The sequence below is a fragment of the Myotis myotis genome, unplaced genomic scaffold (assembly GCF_014108235.1).
Source record: "Myotis myotis isolate mMyoMyo1 unplaced genomic scaffold, mMyoMyo1.p scaffold_m19_p_3, whole genome shotgun sequence".
Classification (NCBI taxonomy): Eukaryota; Metazoa; Chordata; class Mammalia; order Chiroptera; family Vespertilionidae; genus Myotis; species Myotis myotis.
In genome coordinates, this window is record NW_023416335.1 from 110,547,845 (window position 1) to 110,572,961 (window position 25,117).

The 25,117-nt window shown below is 39.2% G+C and overlaps 1 protein-coding gene across 10 annotated transcripts in view; it reads left to right on the top strand.

Annotated features, from left to right (window-relative positions):
* Positions 1-25,117, top strand: part of ZMYM2 (zinc finger MYM-type containing 2) — a 163,692-nt gene that overhangs the window by 45,894 nt on the left and 92,681 nt on the right. For 8 of the 10 annotated variants that reach the window (XR_004965691.1, XM_036296747.1, XM_036296751.1 and 5 more), the window contains exons 3-6: positions 5,360-6,219; positions 20,988-21,273; positions 23,324-23,489; positions 24,276-24,488. Coding sequence is in view for 9 of the 10 variants with exons in the window: in XM_036296747.1 (XP_036152640.1) it covers positions 5,370-6,219; positions 20,988-21,273; positions 23,324-23,489; positions 24,276-24,488 (1,515 nt within the window). In the remaining variant the exon portion in view is untranslated. The remainder of the gene's footprint in view (positions 1-5,359; positions 6,220-20,987; positions 21,274-23,323; positions 23,490-24,275; positions 24,489-25,117) is intronic. The other 2 variants (XM_036296745.1, XM_036296748.1) reach the window with 1 other exon arrangement.

A 25,117-nucleotide genomic window follows, 5' to 3' on the forward strand; every position in this document is an offset into this window, starting at 1 on the left:
TTATAGAGAAAGGGCAAATAGCAATATTAAAATATTTCCACTAATCCCTTTTAATGTGCATGAATTTCGTGCACTGGGCCACTAGTTTTAGAATAATGTGTATATAATATATTGTTTGAAAATATACTTAAAATGCCTTAATATTTGGAATGGAAATTTGTAGATCTTTGGATAAAGCACAGGTTTTTGAATAGAATTATCTATTTTAAGTAGATATAAGTGTATGTTTTGCCATTTTCTGTGATTAGTATGTCTTCCATCCTGACACAGACACAGCACTTGCTTGTTCTAAGTGGAACGAAGACTGATTTAAAAAAACATATATATTGATTTCAGAGAAGAGGGGAAAGGAAGAGAGATAGAAACATCAATGATGAGAAAGAATCATTGATTAGCTGCCTCTTGCATGCTCCCTACTGGGGATTGAGCCCGCAACCCAGGCATATGTCCTTGATGGGAATTGAACCTAGGATCCTTCAGTCCGCAGGCCGGTCCCCTGAGTCAGACCAGCTAGGGCATGAATATGGATTTTGGAATCAAGCTTTGTACATTGTATTTGAGTTCTGAGGTTGTTTTAGAAGTTTGGATAGTTTCAACTAATGTGCCTGACATATTGTTTTGTTATAGAGAAACTTTTATATCTATTTTATTTAACTCAACAGGGTTATTGTCACTGTTAAGTGAAAATAAAATAAAACCTTTTCTATTAATACTGAAATGAATTGGTTATGGTGCTCTCTAGATACTAGAACCTGGTTTAACCAGGATGATTAATGGTGAGAGAGAAACACGGTATATATAAAATAAAGGGACTAAGATTGTATATCTTGAGAATTAAATAATGATGTTACTTAAAAATGACTGGTTATTAAAGTAAACATATTGATTTTTTGGCTTATAGCCTTTCCATAAATACCTGGGACAAATGATACAGTCTATACACAGTATTTCATAAAAATAGTTGGCATACCCTTATTTAATGTCTGAAAAGTAGTTATTCTGTGTCCCTCTTGTATCAGGAGAATGGTGATTACTTAATTTCAATGCTTGATCAGCTTTATCTGATCTTCTCTTTTTCCCATTATTCATTCAGGTGCTTAAGCTACCTGAAATTCTTTGTTGATTAGTGCGGAACCTAAAATACAACTTGTTGAAAACTTCCTGACTCTTCCAGCAAACTACTCTGTTAATACAGTGTGCTCCTTCTAGGGTTTTTTTTTTTCCTATGAATTCACATAAAAATATATGTTTTAGGAAAAACATATTGTGCAAGTATATTTGGATTTTGGGGAATACATAATGTTGTAGTAATACTTTTGTGTTCTGTGACTATTTTTCAGTCTATAGTATGTTTGCAGGTCTTTCCATGTCAGGAAGATCTGCTTTTCAAAAAACCCTAACCCTAATATTTTCTTTCATTTTCCATCACCACTCTTATTTTAGCTGTCATCATCTCTCACCTGGACCAGTGGCCCTCTGGTTTTTTCTTTGTCCATGTAGCCATTAGAGTGATCTATTAAAAACATGTGTGAGATTATGTTAGCCTTTTGGTATAAATGCTGCAGTGCTTCCTGTTACGGCAAACTCCAGGCTGTTACCTTTAGAGAAGTCATGATTTCTGATGGCAGGCATGCTTACCTGTTTGGTTTATTGATTTTCCCAAGTGCCTAAGACAGTATCTTGCACATACTAGGTGTTTGGTAAATCTTTGTTGAATGCAATTAAATAATGAACTTGTTTTCCTTGGTGAGTTGTTGCTCTGTGTTTTTTTGTTTCATGTCATATTATTCTTTCTTACCTGCCTTGTTCCAGCCACGCTGGCCTTTATTCTGTTGCTTGATTTTTTTAAAAAAAAAATATATGTTTATTGATTTCAGAGATGAAGGGAGAGAGAGAGAGTAAAACATCAATGATGCGAGAGAAGCATTGATCGGCTGCCTCCTGCACGTGTCACACTGGGAATCAAGCCCACAACCCGGGTATGTGTCCTGACCGGGAATCTTACTGTCATCTGATTCACAGGTCGACACTCAACCAGTGAGCCACACTGGCTGGGTTCTGTTGCTTGAATTTACCAACCTCATTCCCTTTAGGCTTTTTTTGGCAGGAGCTGGAATGCTCTTCCTACGATTTTCCCATAGTTGGATCTTTCTTGTCATTTCAGATTTCAGTGTAAATGTCACCTGCTCTCATAGAGATATTCTCTGATCACCAATGAAAAGTAGTTATTTCTTTATCACTGTGTTGTCACTCTGTTTTTTTTAAAATGCTCTCCTGAGGATATGTTTATTGATTTTAGAGATGGGGGGGGGGGGTTGGAAAGAGAGAGAGAGAGCGAGAGAGATGGGAAGATAGACATCAATGTGAGAAACATTGATTGGTTGCCTCCTATACTCCTGACCGGGGATTGAACCTGCAACTTGTTTTGGTGTAGGGGACAACACTTCTCCCAACTGAGCCACCTGTCCAGGGCTCACTCTGTTTTTAAAATAATTAAATTTATCTTTAAAAAATAAGTGAGAAATCCTGTTCAAAAATTGAGAAAATGCAACAAATTAGACTGTGTGGAATTTCTCCATCCCTATGTCCCATCAGCCAAAGTGATATTGTTGTCTTCATCCTTCCAGAGGCTCTTCATAGCAACATAAGCAAATGACTCTATATATATATATATATAAAGTGTTCTTAACCCAATCTTTTATATTTTATTTTTTTATATATTTTATTGATTTTTTTACAGAGAGGAAGGGAGAAGGATAGAGAGTTAGAAACATTGATGAGAGAGAAACATCGATCAGCTGCCTCCTGCACACCCCCTACTGGGGATCTGCCCGCAACCAAGATACATGCCCTTGACTGGAATCAAACCTGGGACCCTTCAGTCTGCAGGCCGACGCTCTATCCACTGAGCCAAGCCGGTTAGGGCCCCAGTCTTTTTTTTAAAAAGTGGTCTATGGCCCGGCCGGTTTGGCTCAGTGGATAGAGCGTCGGCCTGCGGCCTGTGGATTGAAGGGTCCCAAGTTCGATTCCGGTCAGGGGCATGTACCTTGGTTGCAGGCATATCCCCAGTAGGGGGTGTGCAGGAGGCCGCTGATCGATGTTTCTCTCTCATCGATGTTTCTACCTCTCTATCCCTCTCCCTTCCTCTCTGTAGAAAATCAATAAAATATATTTAAAAATAAAAATAAAAAGTGGTCTATGTTGCTTTATTCGAGAAAGGATTACAAAGGGTTCAAGAATTGGCATTGGGGCTCTTAGACCAGGCTTTAAGACTTCTGCAACCAGTTTCCTCTCATCAGATAACCTACTCGATGAAAATGAGGCTGCATTTATAAACCACTTCAAATTCCCATCCATCAGATCTGAAAATTATATACAATCTATATTCTCCTGTCATTATTTCCCCCTTGTTTTTTCTTGCTGTTTTGTCTCTGAGATTTAGGTAATTCATGTTCAAGATTAGTTCTGCTATCTGTGCCTATGACCTTATCCTCTCCATTTGCTCAAGAACTTATTTTCTTTCTTTCTTGGTTCTTTACTGTTAACTGTGTGCTGTCTCTTTGGCTTCAGTACAGCCCTGTATATATAGTAGGTATTCAGAAAGTATTAGTTGAATATAGCAGAGTGGTGAAGAGTTTGAACTATTGAGTTATAAATGCCTGGGTGTGCATTCTAGGTGTGTGGCTTGGGCATGTTTGTTAGCATCTCGAAGCCACTTTAAAATGGGACAAATTTTATAGCTATATCAAGGGTTGTTTTGAGGCTATACCTAAAAAGTGGATTGTGTTTATTTCCTATAGTTGTAGCAAATTACTGCAAACTTGAGGGTAAACAAGTTTACTTAAAACAAATTTTTTCTCTCACAGTCTGGTAGTCAGATGTCAGAAATCAGTGATCCTGGGCTCATTAAGATGTTAGCAAGACCATGTTTCTTCTGGAGGCTTTGGGGGGAGAATGAGTTCCTTGCCTCTTCTACATTCTAGTGACTGCTAGCATTCCTTGGCTGCATCACCCAGTCTCCTCTAATCTACCTCTATGGTCACACTGTATTCTCTTGTACCTATACCAGTGATGGCAAACCTATGACACGCGTGTCAGAGGTGACACGCGAACTCATTTTTTTGGTTGATTTTTCTTTGTTAAATGGCATTTAAATATATAAAATAAATATCAAAAATATAAGTCTTTGTTTTACTATGGTTGCAAATATCAAAAAATTTCTATATGTGACACGGCACCAGAGTTGTTAGGGTTTTTCAAAATGCTGACACGCCGAGCTCAAAAGGATCGCCATCACTGATCCTATACTGTATTCTCCATCCAACTTTCTTTGATAAAGGCACCTATAGTTGCATTTAGGGCCCACCTAGGTAATCTTAGTTTCAAATCCTTAATCATATTTTCAAAGAACCCCCTGTTTTTTCATATAAGGTAACATTTATAGGTTCTAGGGTTTAGGATTTGATATCTTTTGGGGCCATTTTACAGACTAATACATATAGAGTGTTCCCCAAAAATGTATACACACTTTGAATAATTATTAATTTCAATGGGTTAAATTTGAAAAGAAAGAAACATTAATTGAGCTGTCAGAAAAAGGTGCCTGGCAAATAAAGATTTAAGCTTTCAGGATAGGGTGAAGAAAGAGTTCAGATTTTTTTAAAAAACATGTTTTTATTGATTTCAGAGAGGAAGGCAGAGATAGAAACATCACTGATGAGGGAGAATCATTGATTGCACGGTCCCCACTGGCAATCGAGCCTGACACCCGCGCATATGCCCTTGACCAGAATCGAACCCAGGACCCTTCAGTCCACAGGTGGATGCTCAAACTGGCTAGGGCAAGATTTCAGATTCTTACAAGGGTTTAATCATACAGCTACATGGGAGCCCGGGAGGATAAAAATCAGGGGTTATATATATAAAAAAAAAAGACGAGGTAAGGGAAATTAGGAACTAAACCATACTATTTTATTGAATACAGAGGGATAAATGTATAGCGCAGGGATTTTTATTATCATATTTTGGTTATTTTCCTGCTCAAGTGTAAGAGGGTTTATATGTTTTCAGTTTTAGTTTATAGAGCAAATAGTGTGAAGGAGAGGAGGTGGTGGAGCTGAAAATTGGATAATTACCTTTTTCTTATTGCTAGAGTTTCACATGTAAACTTTATGAAATGATTAGTGAATAAGAGAAGATCATAATGGATATCAAAATTTTCTGGGGTATTATATAAGAATCATTCTCATTTAGAATAGAAAAGAAAGGGAACTTAAAAAAAAAATTCCTTCAATTAGAGCAACATAAAATGTTATGTCCTGACCACTTATAATTTTTCTTTTTTCTATCTCCTTAACAGGTTCCTTGGCATGGACACAGGTTCAGTGGGAGGATTAGAACTGACTGATCAGACTCCTGTTTTATTAGGGAGTACGGCCATGGCAACTAGTCTCACGAATGTTGGAAATTCATTTAGTGGTGCACCTAATCCTTTAGTTTGTAGATCTAATAAATTTCAAAACTCATCAGTGGAAGATGATGATGATGTTGTTTTTATTGAACCTGTACAACCTCCCCCATCTTCTGCATCAGTGGTTTCTGATCAAAGAACCATAACATTTACATCATCAAAAAATGAAGAACTACAAGGAAGTGATTCCAAAATTCTTCCTTCCTCAAAAGACTTGGCTTCTCAGAAGGGAAATGTAAGTGAAACAATTGTCATTGATGATGAAGAGGACATGGAAACAAATCAAGGGCAAGAGAAAAATTCCTCCAATTTTATTGAACCTCGGAGACCTCCTGAGACTAAAAACAGAACCAATGATGTGGATTTCTCTACTTCCAGTTTTTCAAGAAGTAAGGTAAATGCAGGAATGGGTAATAGTGGTATCACCACAGAACCAGACTCTGAAATTCAGATTGCTAATGTTACCACCTTAGAAACAGGTGTAAGCTCTGTGAATGATGGCCAATTAGAAAATACTGACGGGCGAGATATGAACTTAATGATTACACATGTAACATCACTGCAGAATACCAACCTGGGAGATGTCTCTAACGGACTGCAGTCAAGTAATTTTGGTGTTAATATGCAAACATACACCCCATCTTTAACTTCACAGACCAAGACTGGAGTAGGACCTTTTAATCCTGGTAGAATGAATGTGGCAGGAGATGTTTTTCAGAATGGAGAATCTGCAAGTCATCATAGTCCTGGTAAGCCATGAGTGATATTCCACCCCATGTAAATGAATTTGAACTTTGGCTGTTGCTTTTTCTATTGTAGTAATTGCTGCCACCTTGGTTAGTTGATTTATGTAAGGTATATTAGTTCTATTGACTTCTAAGTTTGAAGTCTTAACTAATCAGAGAGTAAAAACACTTATAGTATTTCTCCATAATTATTAGAATATCAATCACAAACTTATATGTCTAATGGATTAAAAAAAATACTCTTTATATTCCACCACTAAATTGTAACAATTTGGCATTTTATTTGTCATGTACTCATTTTTTGCTTGTATATTTTTAGTTTTAGTTGTGTTTTTTAATGTGTAGAGAACAAAAAGATAAATAGCACACTTAAGGAAAAATATAATATGATGTAATTGCATTTATATTTGTTTTACTTTCTCTGTTAATTTTGACTACCTATCTGATTTTAATTTTTACTTAGCTTCTTATTATATTTTTTATATTTGAAAGTTGAAATTTTATTCTGTGGGTAGCTTTGCTCGGTGAAAACGTTGTAAGAATTCTGGCTTTCTCATGACCATGTTTGTGGGTGTCACTTTCTCTTTCACTTGTCCCTAAGCCTGTGTGTGTCTGTCTCATTCTTTCATCATTTTAGGCTCATTAGCAACTTTGTCAGCCTAGGAATTGTGTACAATAACAAGAAATGATTAAACTTAGGCTGTGTAGAATCCTATATAATAGAAGCCTAATATGCTAAGTGTCCAGTTGTCCGGTCAGCCGTTCAACCAATCAAAGCATAATATGCTAATGAATGCTAAGGCTGCTCAACTGCTTGCTATGATGAGCACTGACCACCAGGGGGCAGACGCTCTGACCGATAGGTTAGCTTGCTGCTGAGGTCCGGCCAATTGGGACTGAGCGAGATGGGCCAGACACGCCCTGGAATCCTCCTGTGGTTCCTTCCTGGCTGGCCAACCTCCCGCATCCCTACCCGACCCCGATTGTGCACCAGTGGGGTCCCTAGGCCTGGCCTGCACTCTCTCACAATCCGGGACCCCTTGGGGAATGTCAGAGAGCTGGTTTAGGCTCGATCCTGCAGGCCAGCCTGAGGGACCCCACTGGTGCATGAATTTGTGCACTGGGCCTCTAGTACTCTATGAAATGCTAGTCATATTTCTTTTTTTTTTTAATTAAATCTTTATTGTTCAGATTATTACAGTTGTTCCTTGTTTTCCCCCCATAGCTCCCCTCCACCCGGTTCCCCTCCCATCCTCCGCGCTCAACCCCCAACCACTGTCCTTAATTCATAGGTGCACGGTTTTTCTCCAGTCTCTTCCCGCATCCCCCACACCCCTTCCCCCCGCAAGAATAGTCAGTCCACTCCCTTTCTATGCCCCTGATTCTATTATAATCACCAGTTTATTCTGATCATCAGATTATTTATTCACTTGATTTTTAGATTCACTTGTTGATGGATGTGTATTTGTTGTTTATAATTTGTATCTTTACCTTTTTCTTCTTCCTCTTCTTAAAAGATACCTTTCAGCATTTCATATAATACTGGTTTAGTGGTGATGAACCCCTTTAGCTTTTCCTTATCTGTGAAGCTCTTTATCTGACCTTCAATTTTGAATGATAGCTTTGCTGGGTAAAGTAATCTTGGTTGTAGGTTCTTGGTATTCATCACTTTGAATATTTCTTGCCACTCCCTTCTGGCCTGCAAAGTTTCTGTTGAGAAATCAGCTGACAGTCGTATTGGTACTCCCTTGTAGGTAATTGGTTGTCTATCTCTTGCTGCTTTTAAGATTCTCTCTTTGTCTTTTGCTCTTGGCATTTTAATTATGATGTGTCTTGGTGTGGTCCTCTTTGGATTCCTTTTGTTTGGGGTTCTCTGCGCTTCCAGGACTTGTAAGTCTATTTCTTTCACCAGATAGGGGAAGTTTTCTGTCATTATTTCTTCAAATAGGTTTTCAATATCTTGCTCTCTCTCATCTTCTGGCACTCCTGTAATTCAGATGTTGGTACGCTTGAAGCTGTCCCAGAGGCTCCTTACACTATCTTCGTATTTTTGGATTCTTTTTTCATTTTGCTTTTCCGGTTGGGTGTTTTTTGCTTCTTCGTATTTCAAATCTTTGACTTGATTCTTGTGATCCTCTGGTCTGCTGTTGGGAGTCTGTATAATATTCTTTATTTCAGTCAGTGTATGCTTAATTTCTAGTTGTTCCTTTATCATAACATCGAGGGTCTCACTAGATTTCTTGAAGGTCTCATTAAGTTTATCGGCGGTTTCTAGAAAATTCTTGAAAAACCTTAAAAGTGTGGTTTTGAACTCTATATCCAGTAGTTTGCTTTCCTCCCTTTCTGTCATTTGTGTCCTGTTTCTTTGTCTCAGCATTTTTTTATGCTTCGCTGTGTCGATAGAGTGGCTTTCAGTGCTAGGTGTCCTATAAGGCCCAGTGTCTCAGCCTCCCCTATTACCTGAGGTAGACACTCTTGGTGCACCCCCTTGTGGGCTTTGTGGACAGTCTTGTTGTTGTTAAATCTTGATTGTTGTAGGTATCACTGGGATGAATTGACCTCCAGGCAAATTGGCTATGAGAATCAGCAGTGTCTATGGTGGGAGAACTTCTGTGCTAAAGACACCCTTATGGGGCAAGACTTGCTTCAGTGCGGCTTTGGTGTTCACTGAGTCTGTCCCCTGAGTGTGTCCCTTGTGGATCTGAGGAGTTGTAATCTGGATGGTCCCACTCTGACCACTGGGTACACTGGCTCTTGGATCTAAGGAGGTGCTAATCTAGCCTCTGCCTGAGATTATCCAGCAGAAGCCAGCTGTAAAGCAATGCAAGTTGCCCTGGGGCCTTATGCCAGCTGCAGTTTGTTAAGTAATTTTCAGATTACAAAGGGCTGGGCCTTTCATATGCAAAAGCTGAGAGCATGACCCGTTAGTTAATAAGACTACAGGGAACTTTTCCCCTCATTTTTTAATTACAGATTTTTCAAACACTCTCTAATAATTAGACATTACTATTGTAACCAAAAAAACAACAACACAGAATATAAAAGAAATATGACGAGAGAAACGAAGATGGCAGCATAGGTAAACACTGGAGATTGCTGCCTCGCACAACCACTTCAAAAATACAACTAAAAGACGGAACGGACATCATCCAGAACGGGGTCCCAGGAGGTCAACAGGACGGGCGGAGCGAGCAGTATGGCTGCTCTCAGTCCTGCCCTCAGAGGTCCCGGCAATCGCTGCGAGCGCCTCCGAGAGAAAGCTGCCCTCGAGTTCCGACCGATGCCAGACAGTCCAGTTTCTCCCGTATGAGTCTGGGTCCCCAGAGAATCGCCCGTAACTGGAGCATAGAGCTTGAGACTCCCTCCAGATTGAAAAAGACAATAGTGTCCTCAGTCTCCAGCCCTCTCTGCATGCACCTCCGCACCTTTGTATTTTACTTCCGTACCGCACCTCCTCTGAGTCTCGGTATGCTTTTCTCTTTCCTTCTATTTGTAGAATTTCCACTCAGCCAGCCTTCCTGTGGTTCTGGATGATGTCCGTTCCGTCGTTTAGTTGTATTTTTTTTTTTTCACACACACACACACACACACACACACACACACACACAAGTGGCCAGCCTAGTAGTTGTATTTTTGAAGTGGTTGTGCGAGGCAGCAATCTCCGGTGTTTACCTATGCCGCCATCTTGGTTTCTCTTGTCATATTTCTTTTATATTCTTTTTTTTTTTTTTTTTTTTTAAAATAATAATGACTAATTATTAGAGAGTGTTTGAAAAATCTGTAATTAAAAAATGAGGGAAAAAGTCCCCTGAAGTCTTATTAACTAAAGGGTCATGCTCTCAGTGGATGTCTTTCAGTCTTTTTCCTTTGTGTTTTTTAATCTGGTTGAAATGCAACTCTGTATAATTTTGATTCCAGTTTTCCTCCCATTTGTTATTACGTTGTATTTTCTCAAACCATTAACATATGAAAACAGTTTTAATGTCTGCATAATGATTGGGTATGAATATATCATTCCCATACTTGACTTTTTCCATATTTGCTATTATAGGTATACCATCAACATCTCTGTTCAAATTTCTGATTATTTCTTTGGAGTATATTGTCCTGTCTCCCTAAATATTGATGGTCTAAAATAGTGTCTGGTTTATAGAGATTTTGAAAGAAATGTCTTTCTTATTATTCAGTTTTGAAACATTTTCATGCTTTCGAAGACCCTTGACACTGTGTGTGTGTGCGCGCGTGTGTGTGTGCGCGCGAGCGCGCTTATATTTGTAGGGCATTTTTACGTTGCAGAAATATATTGTCATACTGCCTTCTGGAAAGTTCTTGCCAATTTGTACTACTACCAGTTGTATGTTAGAGCGTCTTTTATTGTAACCTTCCAGCTCACATAAAAGTTTAAGAAATGATGATGTTCAATTAGTTTTAAATTGGCTATTTTGTCTCGTAATTATAAATGTATAAAAATATGAGTATGAGAAAGAAAAATCATTCTCACCATTGAGAATGGTATATTTAATTCTAATCTGAGATCATAGTATAGGTATAGTTTTTCAAACTCTCCCCTCCTATACTACTCCTTTGAATGCCTAGTAATAAATCTTAAACTTTTGACTATGTCAAATATGTTTGATTTTGTTAATTCTCTATTTAGCTCGGGTCCAAGTTTTACTATGTAAATAGCTCTTTAGAATGTTCTTATTAATGTATCTGTGATACGTATTGCTTTAGGAATATTGCTGGTTAAAGGGACAGATTGTAAGAGTTGTGTTCCTCTTTACTCAAACTCTTACACAAGGCAATGTAAAGTACTCATGAGAAAAACGAAACATATACCTGCTCTTGAATTTATGAATCAGCTCTTATATTTATTTGCTGTTTTTATTCGTGATAGAGAGTTGTAAAATTTTGGCTATATGTGATACAGAGTTTTAAAATTTTGGCTCTCAGACTGATTAAACTGCTGTCCCATGATGTGAAATGATTAGGTACCTTCTAGTCCTAAAAGTTTTTTTGGTGTTGCAGGAGGTGAAATTTGAAAATAGGGGAAATGTAAGAGCTGAAATATAGTTAAAGGGAGCCATTACATTATTTATGTAGGGCCTAAAACTAAACTGAAAATAAAAGCACCAGGCTTTTAAAATCAAGTTAATAGATGCCTTAAGTTTAAATAGATTCCTTTAAGTATATATGGAAATGATAAGACTACAAATTGAAAATTTGTAGGGAGTTAGAATTTGTGTTGCAAAAAGCTATTCCTTCTAGCATATGTTCAAATATAGATTTTGTTTGAAGGCCTCTCAGAAGGTAGAATTGCCATTTCTTTCAGTGATTTCTTTCTTTGTCTTCAATATTATTGTTATCCATTTATTAAAACTGGTCAGTTACCCTGATGATAACAGAATAACAGGATCCAGAAAAAACTCTATTTATTCTTCGTATAAAGTATGTATGTTTTTTGGTGGGGGGAATTGTGGAGTAAAGTAAGATTTGAATAGCAGTGTATGCAGCCTGTTGAAACCATTAGTTATGGACTGGGTCAGCAATATGAAATAGCCTTCTTTAGTTTTTTTTTCTTTTTCCTTTATTGACTAAGATATTACAAATGTGTCTTTATCCCCCCAATGTCCTCTCATCCCCCCAATCCTGCCCTCACCCTCACCCCCTGTTGTCCACATCCATTGTTTATGCTTATATGCATGCATACAAGTCCTTTGGTTGATCTCTCCCCCTCACCCCCATCCTCCCCTACCTTCCCTCTGAGTTTTGAGCATCTGATCGATGCTTCTCTGTCTCTACATCTGTTTTTGTTCATCAGTTTATGTTGTTCATTATAATCCACAAATCAGTGAGAGCATGTGATATTTATCTTTCTCTGACTGATTTATTTCACTTAGCATAATGCTCTCCAGCTCCATCCATGCTGTTGCAAATGGTAGGAGTTCCTTCTTTTATACAGCAGCATAGTATTCCATCGTGTAGATGTACCACAGTTTTCTAATCCATTCATCTACAGATGGGCACTTAGGCTGTTTCCAGATCTTAGCTATGGTGAATTGTGCTGCTATGAACATAGGGGTGCATATATCCTTTCTGATTGGTGTTTCTGGTTTCTTGGGATATATTCCTAGACGTGGGATCACAGAGTCAAATGGGAGTTCAATTTTTAGTTTTTTGAGGAAACTCCATACTGTCTTCCATAGTGGCTGCACCAGTCTGCATTCCCACCAGCAGTGCACAAGTGTTCCTTTTTCTCCACATCCTCTCCAGCACTTGTCGTTTGTTGATTTGTTGATGATAGCCATTCTGACAGGTGTGAGATGGTACCTCATTGTTGTTTTGATTTGCATCTCTCGGATGATTAGCGACTTTGAGCATGTTTTCATATGTCCCTTGGCTTTCTGAATGTCCTCTTTTAAAAGGTGTCTATTTAGGTCCTTTGCCCATTTTTTGATTGGATTGTTTATCTTCCCTTTGTTGAGTTGTATGAGTTCCCTATAAATGTTGGAGATTAAACCTTTATCAGAGATATCATTGGCAAATATGTTCTCCCATGCAGTGGGTTTTCTTGTTGTTTTGTTGATGGTTTCTTTTGCTTTGCAGAAGCTTTTTATTTTGATATAGTCCCATTTGTTTATTTTCTCTTTAGTTTCCATTGCCCTAGGAGCTGTGTCAGTGAAGAAATTCCTTCGGCATATATCTGAGATTTTGCTACCTGTGGATTCCTCTAATATTTTTATGGTTTCCCGTCTTACGTTTAAGTCCTTTATCCATTTTGAGTTTATTTTTGTGTATGGTGTAAGTTGGTGGTCTAGTTTCATTTTTTTGCATGTGTCTGACCAAATTTCCCAGCACCATTTATTGAAGAGACTGTCTTGACTCCATTGTATGTTCTTGCCTTGTTTGTCAAATATTAATTGAGCATAGTGGTCTGGATCAATTTCTGGGTTCTCTATTCTATTCCATTGGTCTATATGTCTGTTCTTGTGCCAGTACCAGGCAGTGTTGAGAACAGTGGCTTTGTAATACAGCTTGATATCTGGTATTGAGATCTCTCCTACTTTGTTCTTCTTTCTCAGGATCCCAGCAGCTATTAGGGTTTATTTTATTTCCAGATGAATTTTTGGAGAGTTCTCTCTAGATCTGTGAAATATGCTGTTGGTATTTTAATGGGGAGTGCATTGAATCTATAGATTGCTTTGGGTAGTATGGACATTTTGATGATCTTGATTCTGCCAATCCATGAACACGGTATGTTCTTCCATCTGTTTATGTCTTCCTCTATCTCTTTTTTCAATGTCCTGAAGTTTTCTGGGTAGAGGTCTTTTACCTCCTTAGTTAAGTTTATTCCTAGGTATCTTAATTTTTTTGGTGCAATGGCAAATGGGATTGTTTTTTTAATTTCTCTTTCTATAAGTTCACTATTGGCGTATAAAAATGCCATAGATTTCTTGGCGTTAATTTTGTATCCTGCTGCATTGCCAAATTCATTTATTAGGTCTATTAATTTTTTGATGGAGTCTTTAGGGTTTTCTAAGTATAGTATCATGTCATCTGCGATGACAATTTTACTCCTTCTTTTCCAATTTGGATGCCTTTTATTTCTTCTTGCCTGATTGCTTTGGTTAGCACTTCCAGTACTATGTTGAACAGGAGTGGTGAAAGTGGGCATCCCTGTCTGGTTCCTGTTCTTAAGGGAAATGGTTTTAGTTTTTGCCCATTGAGTATGATGTTGGCTGTAGGTTTTTCATATAAGGCTTTTATTATGTTGAGGTATGATCCCTCTATTCCCACTTTACTGAGAGTTTTTATCAAGAAAGAGTGTTGGACTTTGTCAAATGCCTTTTCTGCATCAATCGATAAGATTATGTGATTTTTGTCTCTCAGCTTGTTTATATGATGTATCACGTTTATTGCTTTGTGGATATTGTACCAGCCTTGCATTCCTGGAATAAATCCCACTTGGTCATGGTGTATGATCTTTCTAATGTAATGCTGGATCCGGTTTGCTAGAATTTTGTTGAGGATTTTAGCATCTATGTACATCAGGAATATTGGCCTGTAATTCTCTTTCTTTTTGGTGTCTTTATCTGGTTTTGAGATTAGAGTAATGCTGGCTTCATAGAATGAGCTTGGAAGTGTGCCTTCCTCTTGAATTTTTTGGAATAGTGTGAGGAGGATTGGCCTTAGTTCTTCTTTGAATGTTCGGTAAAACTCCCCTGTTAAGCCATCTGGTCCAGGGCTTTTGTTTGCTGGAAGCTTTTTGATGACTGTTTCAATTTCATCAGTAGTTATTGGCCTATTCAGGTTTTTTGATTTTTCCTGATTGAGTTTTGGAAGCTTGTATTTTTCTAGGAATGTCTCCATTTCATCGAGGTTGTCCAGTTTGTTGGAGTAGAGTTGTTCGTAGTATTTTTTGACAATCCTTTGTATATTAGTAGGGTCTGTTGTTACTTCATCTCTTTCATTTCTGATTTTGTTTATTTGGGTTCTTTCTCTTTGTTTCTTGGAGAGCTTGGCGAGAGGTTCATCAATCTTGTTAATCCTTTCAAAGAACCAGCTCTTGGTTTCATTGATCTTTTGTATTGTTTTTTTGGGCTCTGTGTTGTTTATTTCTGCTCTGATCTTTATTATTTCCTTTCTGGATACTGTGGGCTTTTCTTGTTGCTCTCTTTCTAACTCTTTGAGTTGTAGGGTGAGATCATTTATTACCACTTTTTCTTATTTTTTGAGGTAGGCCTGTAGATCTATGAACTTCCCTCCCAGGACTGCTTTCGTTGGGTCCCATAGATTTTGGATTGTTGTGTTTTCATTGTCATTTGTTTCCAAGATGCTTTTTATTTCTTCTTTGATCTCTCTGGTAACTCATCAGTTGTTTAATAGCATGCTATTTAGCCTCTAAGTGTTTTTTTCTCAATGTTTTTATTGTAGTTGATTTCTGGTTTTATGCCATTGTGATCTGAGAAGGTGCTTGTTCTGATTTCTATTCTCTTGAATTTGAAGAGACTTTGCCTGTGTCCTAAGATATGGTCTATCTTTGAAAATGTCCCATGTGCACTGCAGAAGAATGTATATTCTGTAGTTTTGGGGTGAAATTTTTTGAAGATGTCAATGAAGTCCATCTGATCTAGTGAGTCATTTGGGATTGCTGTTTTTTTGCTGATCTTTTGTTTAGAGGATTTATCCAGTGGGGTCAGTGGGGTATTAAAATCCCCTACTATGACTGTATTGCTATCGATTTCTCTCTTGATATCTTCCAGAAGTTGTTTTATGTATTTGGGTGCTCCTGTATTGGGTGTATATATGTTTACCAGAGTTATATCTTCTTGTTGAATTGCTTCCTTTAGTATTATGTAGTGGCCTTCCTTATCTTGTTTTATGGCCTTTACTGTGAGGTCTATTTTGTTAGCCATAAGTATCGCAACCCCAGCTTTTTTCTCATTTCCATTTGCCTGAAAAATTTTTTTTTCTTCCCTTCACTCTCAGTCTGTGTGAATCCTTTGTTCTGAGGTAGGTCTCTTGGAGACAGAAAATATATGGGTCACCTTTTCTTATCCATTCAGATACCCCGTGTCTTTTGATTGGTGCATTTAATCCATTTACATTTAATGTTATTATTGAAAAGTACTTGTTTGTGGTCATTTTTATTCTTATTGTTTGTGTTTCTTGTCTTTTTGTTTCTTCTTTTTATAGCAGTCCCTTTAGCATTTCTTGCATTGCTGGCTTGGTGGTAATAAACTCTCTTAGCCCTTTTTTGTCTGTGAAGCTCCTGATTCCACCTTCAATTTTGAATGATAGCTTTGCTAGGTACAGTATTCTTGGATTCATTCCCTTGCTTTGCATCACTTTGTATATTTCATTCCATTCCCTTCTTGCCTGGTGTGCTTCTGTTGAGAAGTCAGCTGATATTCTAATCGGTGATCCCTTGTAGGTAACTTTCTGTCTCTCTCTGGCAGCCTTTAAGATTCTTACTTTGTCGTTGGTGTTTGCCAATTTAATTATGATGTGTCTTGATGTTGTTCTTTTGGGGTTCATCTTATTTGGCACTCTATGTGCTTCTTGGAGTTGTGTAGTTTTTTTCTTGCCAGTATCAGGGAAGTTTTCTGTCATTATTTCTTCAAACAAGTTTTCTATTCCTTGCATCTCCTCCTCTCCTTCTGGTACCCCTATTAAGCGAATGTTGTTTCATTTGCGTTGTCCCAAAGCTCCCTTAGGCTCTCCTCTTGCTTTTTAAGTTTTTTTTCCAGTTGCTCTTGTGTTTGTGTGTTTTTTCCTACCTTGTCTTTTAATTTGCTGATATGGTCTTCAGCCTCTTCTAGTCTGCTGTTTAAGCCTTCCATTGTGTTCTTTATTGCAGCTATGTCATTCTTCATTTCCTCTTGGTTCCTTTTCATGCTGGTGACATTCTTATTCAGTTCCTTATAATTCTCATTGAGTTGTGTGTATTTGTCATCCAGCTGTTTGAGCATCCTTATAACCATTACTCTGAATTCTTTCTCTGATAAGTTAGTAGCCTCAGTTTCATTTAACTCCCTCTGGTGACTCCTCTTTTTCTTTCCTTTGTGGATTGCTTTTTTGTCTTCCCATGTTTTGCTGTAATGTTTTAACTGTCGCTCCGATTGCTTTGCTACCCAGTTTCTTTTGGGTATGGTGCTACTGGTGTGACCTCTCAGGTCTCCTGGGCTTGGTAGTCTAGTGTAGCTCCCTACTTGAGCTATTTGGGTTCTCTTGATGTAGGCCTGTGAGGTGAAAAGGAGCAAGTGAGGTGTCTAGAAGTCAGCAGCCATGGAGGGGGTGTCCCAATTTTTGCTTTCTTGTGCCCTTGATTGAAATCATGCGTGCCCAACGGGGACTCACAGTGGCACCCAGAAGCTGTCTGTTGGGGTGGTGGGGCTTAGGAGGCTTGTGTTCTGGAAAGGCGTGACTGTGGTGTCCAGAGTTCTGTAGTTGTGTGGTGGGCAAACTCAGCTTTTGCTGCTGCCTCCATGGTTGGATACACGCGATCTCAGCGGCAGTTTACAGGGGCACCTGTGGTGTGTTTGCCTGCAGGGTGTACTGACACACTCTGAAGGGCCCTGGCTCTGAAGCCACTGGATTGCAGTGTCTGTGGGCAGCTATCCCAGAAGAGGGAATTCAGCATTTCTACAGCCCAGAAATGCACCCCTGTTTGTTTTAAGTACATGTCCAGCGGGGCTCACGGTGAGGCTCCAGGGCTGCCTGTGGAGAGGTTGTCTTGGGAGTCCTGCATGCTGGGAAAGCATGCAACTGTGTAGTGTCCAGAGTTCTGCAGCTGTGGGGTGAGGAAACTCAGTTTTTGCTGATGCACCTATGGAGGATAGGCGCTCATTCCCGGTGGTGGTATACAGGAGCACCCGCAATGAGTTTGCTAGCGCAGGCGCACTGAAGCACTCTGAAGGGTCCTGGCACGGTTAATTGAGGCGTCTTTGGGCAGGTATCCAGGATGGGTGAATTCAGAATTTCTACTGCCCAGGGGAGTGCGTCCCTATTTGTCCAAGATCGGACCCAGTGGAGGCTCACTGCGGCTTCCCAAAGTGCCCTGTGATAGATGGGCTCAGGGGGAGTGAGCAACTGTGGCAGTGCCTTTGCCGTGCGCTGAGCTCTGACGCACTCTGAGAGACCCTGGCTCTGAAGGGCCCTGGCACTTAAGTTGCGCAGCTTGGTGTGTGTGGGCAGTTAATCAGGCAGAGGGAATTCAGAATTTCTACTGGGGGGCAGTGCGCCTGTGTCTGTACAAAATCACACCCAGTTGGGGCGTACAGTGACTCCCAAGAGAAATCTATGGAGTGGTGTGCCTCGGAGACCTGCGTGCTGGAGACACGCAAATGCGATGTCGGAGGTCTGCCGCTGGGAAGGGGTGGCTGCACTTACTGCTGTGGGCGTGGTGCTCCTTTGGATGTGGAGATCCCAGGGTCTGCGAGTCTGCGGGTGGGCAGCAGGATTTTGGCTGGAGTGGCTGCTGGGTCGCGGGCAATATCCCAAGCCTGTCTGGGTGGTGGTGCTGATGAGTTCCTAGAGGCCGCTCTCCCCTTCAAGATGGCGTGGGCTCCGTGCCTGAGTCCCGCAGTCCCGGGAGTGCCGCAGCGGTGGTAATCTCTCCCTGTCCCAGAGAGCGTGGTCTCTTCTTTAGGTTTTTGTAGTAAAGAAGTTTCCCTGCCCCATAGGTGTGGCTCAGTGATTGAGTTTCTACCTGTGAACCAGGAGGCCTCATTTCAATTCCCTGTCAGGGTCCATTCCTGGGTTTTGGGCTCTAATAGGGGGTGTGCATGAGGCAGCCAATTAATGATTCTCTTTCATCACTGATGTTTCCTTTTTTTGTTTGTTTCGTTAATCCTCACCTGAGGATATTTTTCCATTAATTTTTAGAGAGAGTGGAAGGGAGAGGGAGAGGCACAGAGAGAGAAACATAGATGTGAGACAAACAAATCAATTGGTTGCCTCTTGTACGCACCCCTGATTGGGGTGGGGGATCGAACCTGCAACTGAGGTATATGTCCTTGATGGGACATTCCACAGGTCGACACACTATCCCTCGAGCCAAACTGGTTAGGACTCATTACCGATGTTTCCCTTCCTCTCTGAAATCAATCAATCTCTCTCTCTCCATACATATCCTATGTAATAAAAGCCTAATATGCTAAGTGTCCGGTCGATGGGTCAGCCGTTCAACCAATCAAAGTGTAATATGCTAATGATATGCTAAGGCCGCTCAACTGCTCGCTATGATGTGCACTGACCACCAGGGGGCAGACAGTTGACTGGTTGAGCAGTCGCTATGACATGCTCTGACCACCAGGGGGCAGATGCTCCAACCAGTAGGGTTAGCTTGCTGCTGGGGTCTGGCCGATTGGGACTGAGCTAGATGGGCCGGACGCACCCTGGAGTCCTCCCACGGTCCCTCTCCAGCTGGCTGACCAACCTCCCTCATCCCTCCCCAGCCCTGATCATGCACCGGTGGGGGCCCTTGGCCTGGCCTGTGCCCTCTCACAATCCAGGGCCTCTTGGATGTTGGAGAATCGGTTTTGGCCTGATCCCACAAGCCAGGCCGAGGGACCCCACTGGTGCACGAATTTGTGTACCAGGCCTCTAGTATGTGTGGCAGAGGGAATATATATATATATATTTATGTGTGTGTAAAAGAAGACTTTCTCCCTCTTTTTTTATAAAAAAAAAAAAATTAGTTTCCCTGAGTTTTGGCTATATTTGTACTTGCTATGGAAGGAAAGTAATGGCTTATCATTGGAAGTTCAGCTTTTATGTATGGAAGTTCAAAATGTAGAAGAAACTAGAAATGAAAAAAGTTATGATATCAAAGTAATGGAAATTAGAAGTGGTGGCCTGAAAACGTTTCATAATGAAAACAAGTTTATGCTGTTGGTAGTGTCATGAGAAGTCTGTGGTACTATAACTATGCAGAAGCTGCAGACTGCAGCTAAGTGCCGAAGCAGCTCACTATTAAAGATGGACAGATGAATACCTGCACTCCAGTGTTAATGAGACATGTACCTTCAATGCTATGATATGCTGAACTGTTAGCAGTGTAGAGCAATATGTTGGATTGGTTACTATATATATGTTGATTTATGTCATTTCTGTGTAACACTTTAATTTTATTTGCTATTATGTGGTATATTTAGAGGCCATGAAACTGAATGTATGTATGGAAACACTGTTCTTAAAAAGATGTTTTGAATATAATCATATATAAACATACCTGTATTATATTTGTCAATGATTCTGGTTGATCAAGATTTTATTGTACTTTTGTGTTGATGTATGTGTTCCTTGCTTATTTATTACTCTGCAAATTAGTTCTTCCTGTTTAAGAACTAAAGGCTAGCCATAACCGGTTTGGCTCAGTGGATAGAGCGTCGGCCTGCGGACTGAGGGGTCCCAGGTTTGATTCCGGTCAAGGGCATGTACCTTGGTTGCGGGCACATCCTCAGTAGGGGGTGTGCAGGAGGAAGCTGATCAGTGTTTCTCTCTCATCGACGTTTCTCTCTATCCCTCTCCCTTCCTCTCTGTGGGAAATCAATAAAATATATTTAAAAAAAAAAGAACTAAAGGCTAATATTTTTAGTGCTTCCTATGTGCTAGTCATGGTTTTTTCATTTTATGTTAGCATTCATATCATCTTGGTACCATTTCCAGCTTAGAGGAGACTTGGGCATAGAGTTTAAGTAACTTCGAGGTCTGATAAGTGATGGAACCTGAATGTCAACTAGTCATTTAAAATTTTTTTTATCCTCACCTGAGGAGTGAGGATATTAATTTTTAGAGAAAATGAAGGTTGGGGCGAGAGGTGAGGGAAGGAGAGAGAAAGTGAGAGAGAGAGAGAGAGCTAGAGATAGTGATAGAGATAGTGAGAGAGAGAGAGAGAGAGAGAGAGAGAGAGAGAGAGAGAGAGAGAGAGAGAGAGAGAAACGTTGATGTGACAGAGACACATCGATTGGTTGCCTCCCACTGAGTCGGGGAGGGGGAGTGCAGGGATGAGACTTGCAACCCAGGTATGTGCCCTTGACTGGGAATCAGACCCGAGACCCTCCTGTGTGCTGGCCGACGCTCTAACCACTGAGCAACTCCTGCCAGGCCTCAATCAGCCATTCTTCTCCAAAACATGTGTTTATTACCTTTCTGCTATGCTGCTGCCTTATTAATGTCTTATACTTGTACAAAATGAGAAGTTAAAACTGTTTCTCTGATACACATTTCATTGCTCTTTCTTGTGCTTTTTTTTTTTTTTTTTAAAGATTCTTGGATTTCCCAATCAGCTTCATTTCCTCGAAATCAGAAACAGCCAGGGGTGGATTCTTTATCACCAGTGGCCTCGCTTCCTAAACAGATTTTCCAGCCTTCTGCCCAACAGCAACCCACCAAACCAGTAAAAGTCACTTGTGCAAACTGCAAAAAACCTTTACAAAAGGGACAGACAGCTTATCAACGAAAAGGATCTGCTCACCTCTTTTGTTCTACCACCTGCCTTTCCTCCTTCTCTCACAAGCCTGCTCCAAAGAAACTGTGTGTTATGTGTAAAAAGTAAGGTTTACTTTTAAACATAATTCCATATAGTTGAATATTGGTGGTATAAAATTTTAGGAAAACTGTTAAAGTCTTAGAGACGAATTATTCTGTTTTCAAAATTGTTAAGCAAGCTGATTGAATCTTAAAGCTAAACTGAAATTTGTAATGATTTAGAGCAGTGGTTCTCAACCTGTGGGTCGCGACGCCTTTGGCGATTGAACGGCCCTTTCACAGGGGTCGCCTAAGACCATCCTGCATATCAGATATTTACATTACGGTTCATAACAGTAGCAACATTACAGTTATGAAGTAGCAATGAAAATAGTTTTATGGTTGGGTCACAACATGAGGAACTGTATTTAAAGGGCCAGAAGGTTGAGAACCACCGATTTAGAGGGTTCTCTCTCAAGCCCAGGTAGCTTATGATTAAAAGGCTTTCTATTTTATAGAGTTTGGTATAGATTTTATAGTTAATTTTGTCTGCAATCTTCATCGACTCCTTGAATTTGTAAAAATATATATTTATATTATTAATTAGATATAATTATTAGGCAGTTTATATATGGTTAGTCCTGTATTAAAATAGGTATGTGTTTATGTGTGTTTTGAACATTAACTCATTAGAATAGTCACTGTTTCAAGGTTCAGATACCAGTTTTCTGACGGCCTTGGAGAGATAGGATGCTCTCTTCTGCCAATTTTTCAGTCTGCCTTCACTAGTTAAAAATAAGTGAAATATGCAAGGTCAAATCAGGTGGATTTTCTTGTACCATGTCTTGGAGGAGCCCAAATTTGGGAAGATATTTTTGATCTTAGAATTTTGGAAAAGTCTTAGTGCTCCATACGAGTTTAATAAAGTCAAATATTGGAATAATTGTTATACACTTTTTAGATTGCTTTACAGTAGTAATAAAAGACTTACATGCTGTAATATAGCATCTTGAAATTGAGAATTGAAGGAAAACTTCAATGGTTATCAGTATTGTCATTTCCTAACATTTTTTAAAAAATCGGTTTTTATTAATTTTTAGGGAGAATGAGAGAGAGAAACATCAATGATGAGAGAGAATCATTGATTGGCTGCCTCCTGCATGCCCCCTACTGGGGATCGAGCCTGCAACCTGGGTATGTGCCCTTGAACGGAATTGAACCTGGGACTCTATCCTTTCAGCCAAACCGGTTAGGACTCCATTTCCTAACATTTCTAATTACAGTTAGAGAGCTGTATAGAATGGTAGGTGGGGCTATTTTTATTATGTTCCTGTGACCTAGATATCTCATGCTTTATACTTATCCCAAGTGAGGGGAATTGAATAGGTATTGTAACTTAATAACTCAATAAATTGGGCCTTGACATTAAACTCTATATAAATAATAACAGCCATTTTGTTTTTTAAAATGTTACCAATATCTGAAAGCCTTGTTAATGAGCTTAAGGATAAATTGGGTGTAGTGGCAAGGACTTAACAATATAAAATAGTTTGCTTGTATAGAAATTAAAAATGTCAGTTACTATTATGTTTGATTTTTTTTTTGTTAATCCTCACGAAAATGTGTATATATATATTTTAAAAAATTTTTAAATTTCTTATTGATATTTAGAGTGGAAAGGAGAGGGTGAGAGGGATAGAAACATCAACGGTGAGAGAGAATCATTGATTGACTGCCTTCTGCACACTCCCATACTGGGAATTGAGCCCGCAACCCGGGCGTGTGCCCTCACTGGGAATTGAATCCTGACCTCCCGGTGATTCATAGGTCGACAACGCTCAACCACTGAGCAATACTGCCCGGGCACCAAATGTATTTTTTCCATTGATTTTTTTTTTTAGAGAGTAGAAGGGAAGGAGAGAGACAAGAGAAACATGGATATGAGAGACACATAGTTGGTTGCTTCCCGGGGCAGGATCAGTCCTGCAATGGAGGTACGTGCCCATGACCAGAATCGAACACATGACTCTTTAGTCCTCAGGCCAATGCTCTAACCACTGTGAAAAACTGGCTAGGACTGTTTGATTATTTTTAAAAATAGAATTTTACTTTAAGTTGTTCCTCTTATTTTCAGAGATATAACTACAATGAAAGGAACCATCGTTGCTCAAGTGGACTCAAGTGAGTCCTTCCAGGAATTCTGTAGTACGTCTTGTCTGTCTCTCTATGAAGACAAACAGAATCCTACTAAAGGAGCTCTAAATAAATCAAGATGTACAATTTGTGGTAAACTAACAGAGGTTTGTACTTTTGTGCTTTATCACTTGATTTTAACTTTTGGAAATATTTTTAACTTTATATAGCAGTTATAATCTTTCATTAGTGTATACCTTAAAAGTGAGGGTATATAAAAATTGATCTGATGAGTATCCCATTATGTAATCTGATTCTCCCCTAGTGAGAATAATTTAGGAAAAATTAAAATATAATATGAATTGACTTTTTTCCTGAGGTTGGGAGAACTCACAGACAAAACCACCATGTTTAAATCAATAGGCTGACTAAATAAATAAGGCAACAATCTTGCTTAAGAAGTAGAACAAATGAAGTTTGGTAACTTCACATTGTTAATACGGTATTAAAGTGTTGGCATTTAATTAAAAAAAACTTGTGTGAGCATACCTCATTTGAGTGATTTGTAATAATGGTTCTCTCTCCTCCTTTTTCTAAAGTAGTGCACTTATTTATAGTTCCTTTTGGATTTATCTGAAGATTTCCAGTCTGTTTGTTTTAGAAGTTTTATAACAGCAATATTCAAACTGGGTTGTTTTGTATTATTTTTAGATACTGCTAGAGAACTTTGTAGTTATGTCACTGGTGGTCCTCTCCACACTATACATGTATTCCTTGGGTGTATAAAAATGATTCAAGGAATAATGAAATATGTGTTATATTTCGTTTTTGCTTAAACAAGCTTTTCACTAAAACATTAGTGAGGCATTTTTTTTCAATGGGAGTATCTTGTTATTTGACTACTTGTCATAATCATTTGCTTTATAAAATTTTGTTTGTTGTTTTTCTTTTAGATTCGCCATGAAGTTAGCTTTAAAAATATGACTCATAAGCTGTGTAGTGACCACTGCTTTAATAGATACAGAATGGCCAATGGTCTGATAATGAATTGCTGTGAACAATGTGGAGAGTACCTGCCCAGCAAAGGTGCTGGAAACAATGTCCTGGTGATTGATGGTCAGCAAAAGAGATTTTGCTGCCAAAGTTGTGTCAGTGAATACAAACAGGTAATTCTTAATCTGATCAAAACCCACCACTCTAAAAAACACACACAAAAACCCCCACCATTCTTCTGAATGTATTGTAAATGGCTCTAATTGTTTTCTCTAATAGCATTTATCAACCAGATTTTTCTTGGAATCTCATTCCATTATTGTCTTCACATCTCAAATAAATACTATAAAGATAATTGGATATAAATTGTGATGTTTACATAAAAAGGTAAATGCTATAAGAATTACTCAAGAATTCTCTTTTTTAAATATCTTGCCTTTATTTTATTTATTTATTTATTTATTTATTTATTTATTTTTCTTCACCTGAGAATAGCTTACTGATTTTAGAGGGAGAAGAAGGAAAGAGAGAGAGAGAGGGAGGGAGGGAGAGAGAAAGAATGAAACATTGATTGGTTGCCTCCCGTAGAAAGAAAGGAAGAAAGGAAAGGAAAGGGAAGGGAAGGGAAGGGAAGGGAAGGAAAGGAGGAAGGAAGATGAAGGAAGGAAGGAAGATTGGTTGGTTGCCTCCCGTATGCACCCCAATCAGGGATGAAACCTGCAGCCTTTCTGGTGTACCGGATGGTCCTTCAGTCAACTGAACCTTCTGGCTGGGGCATGATTTCTCTTTTGAATTTTCTTTT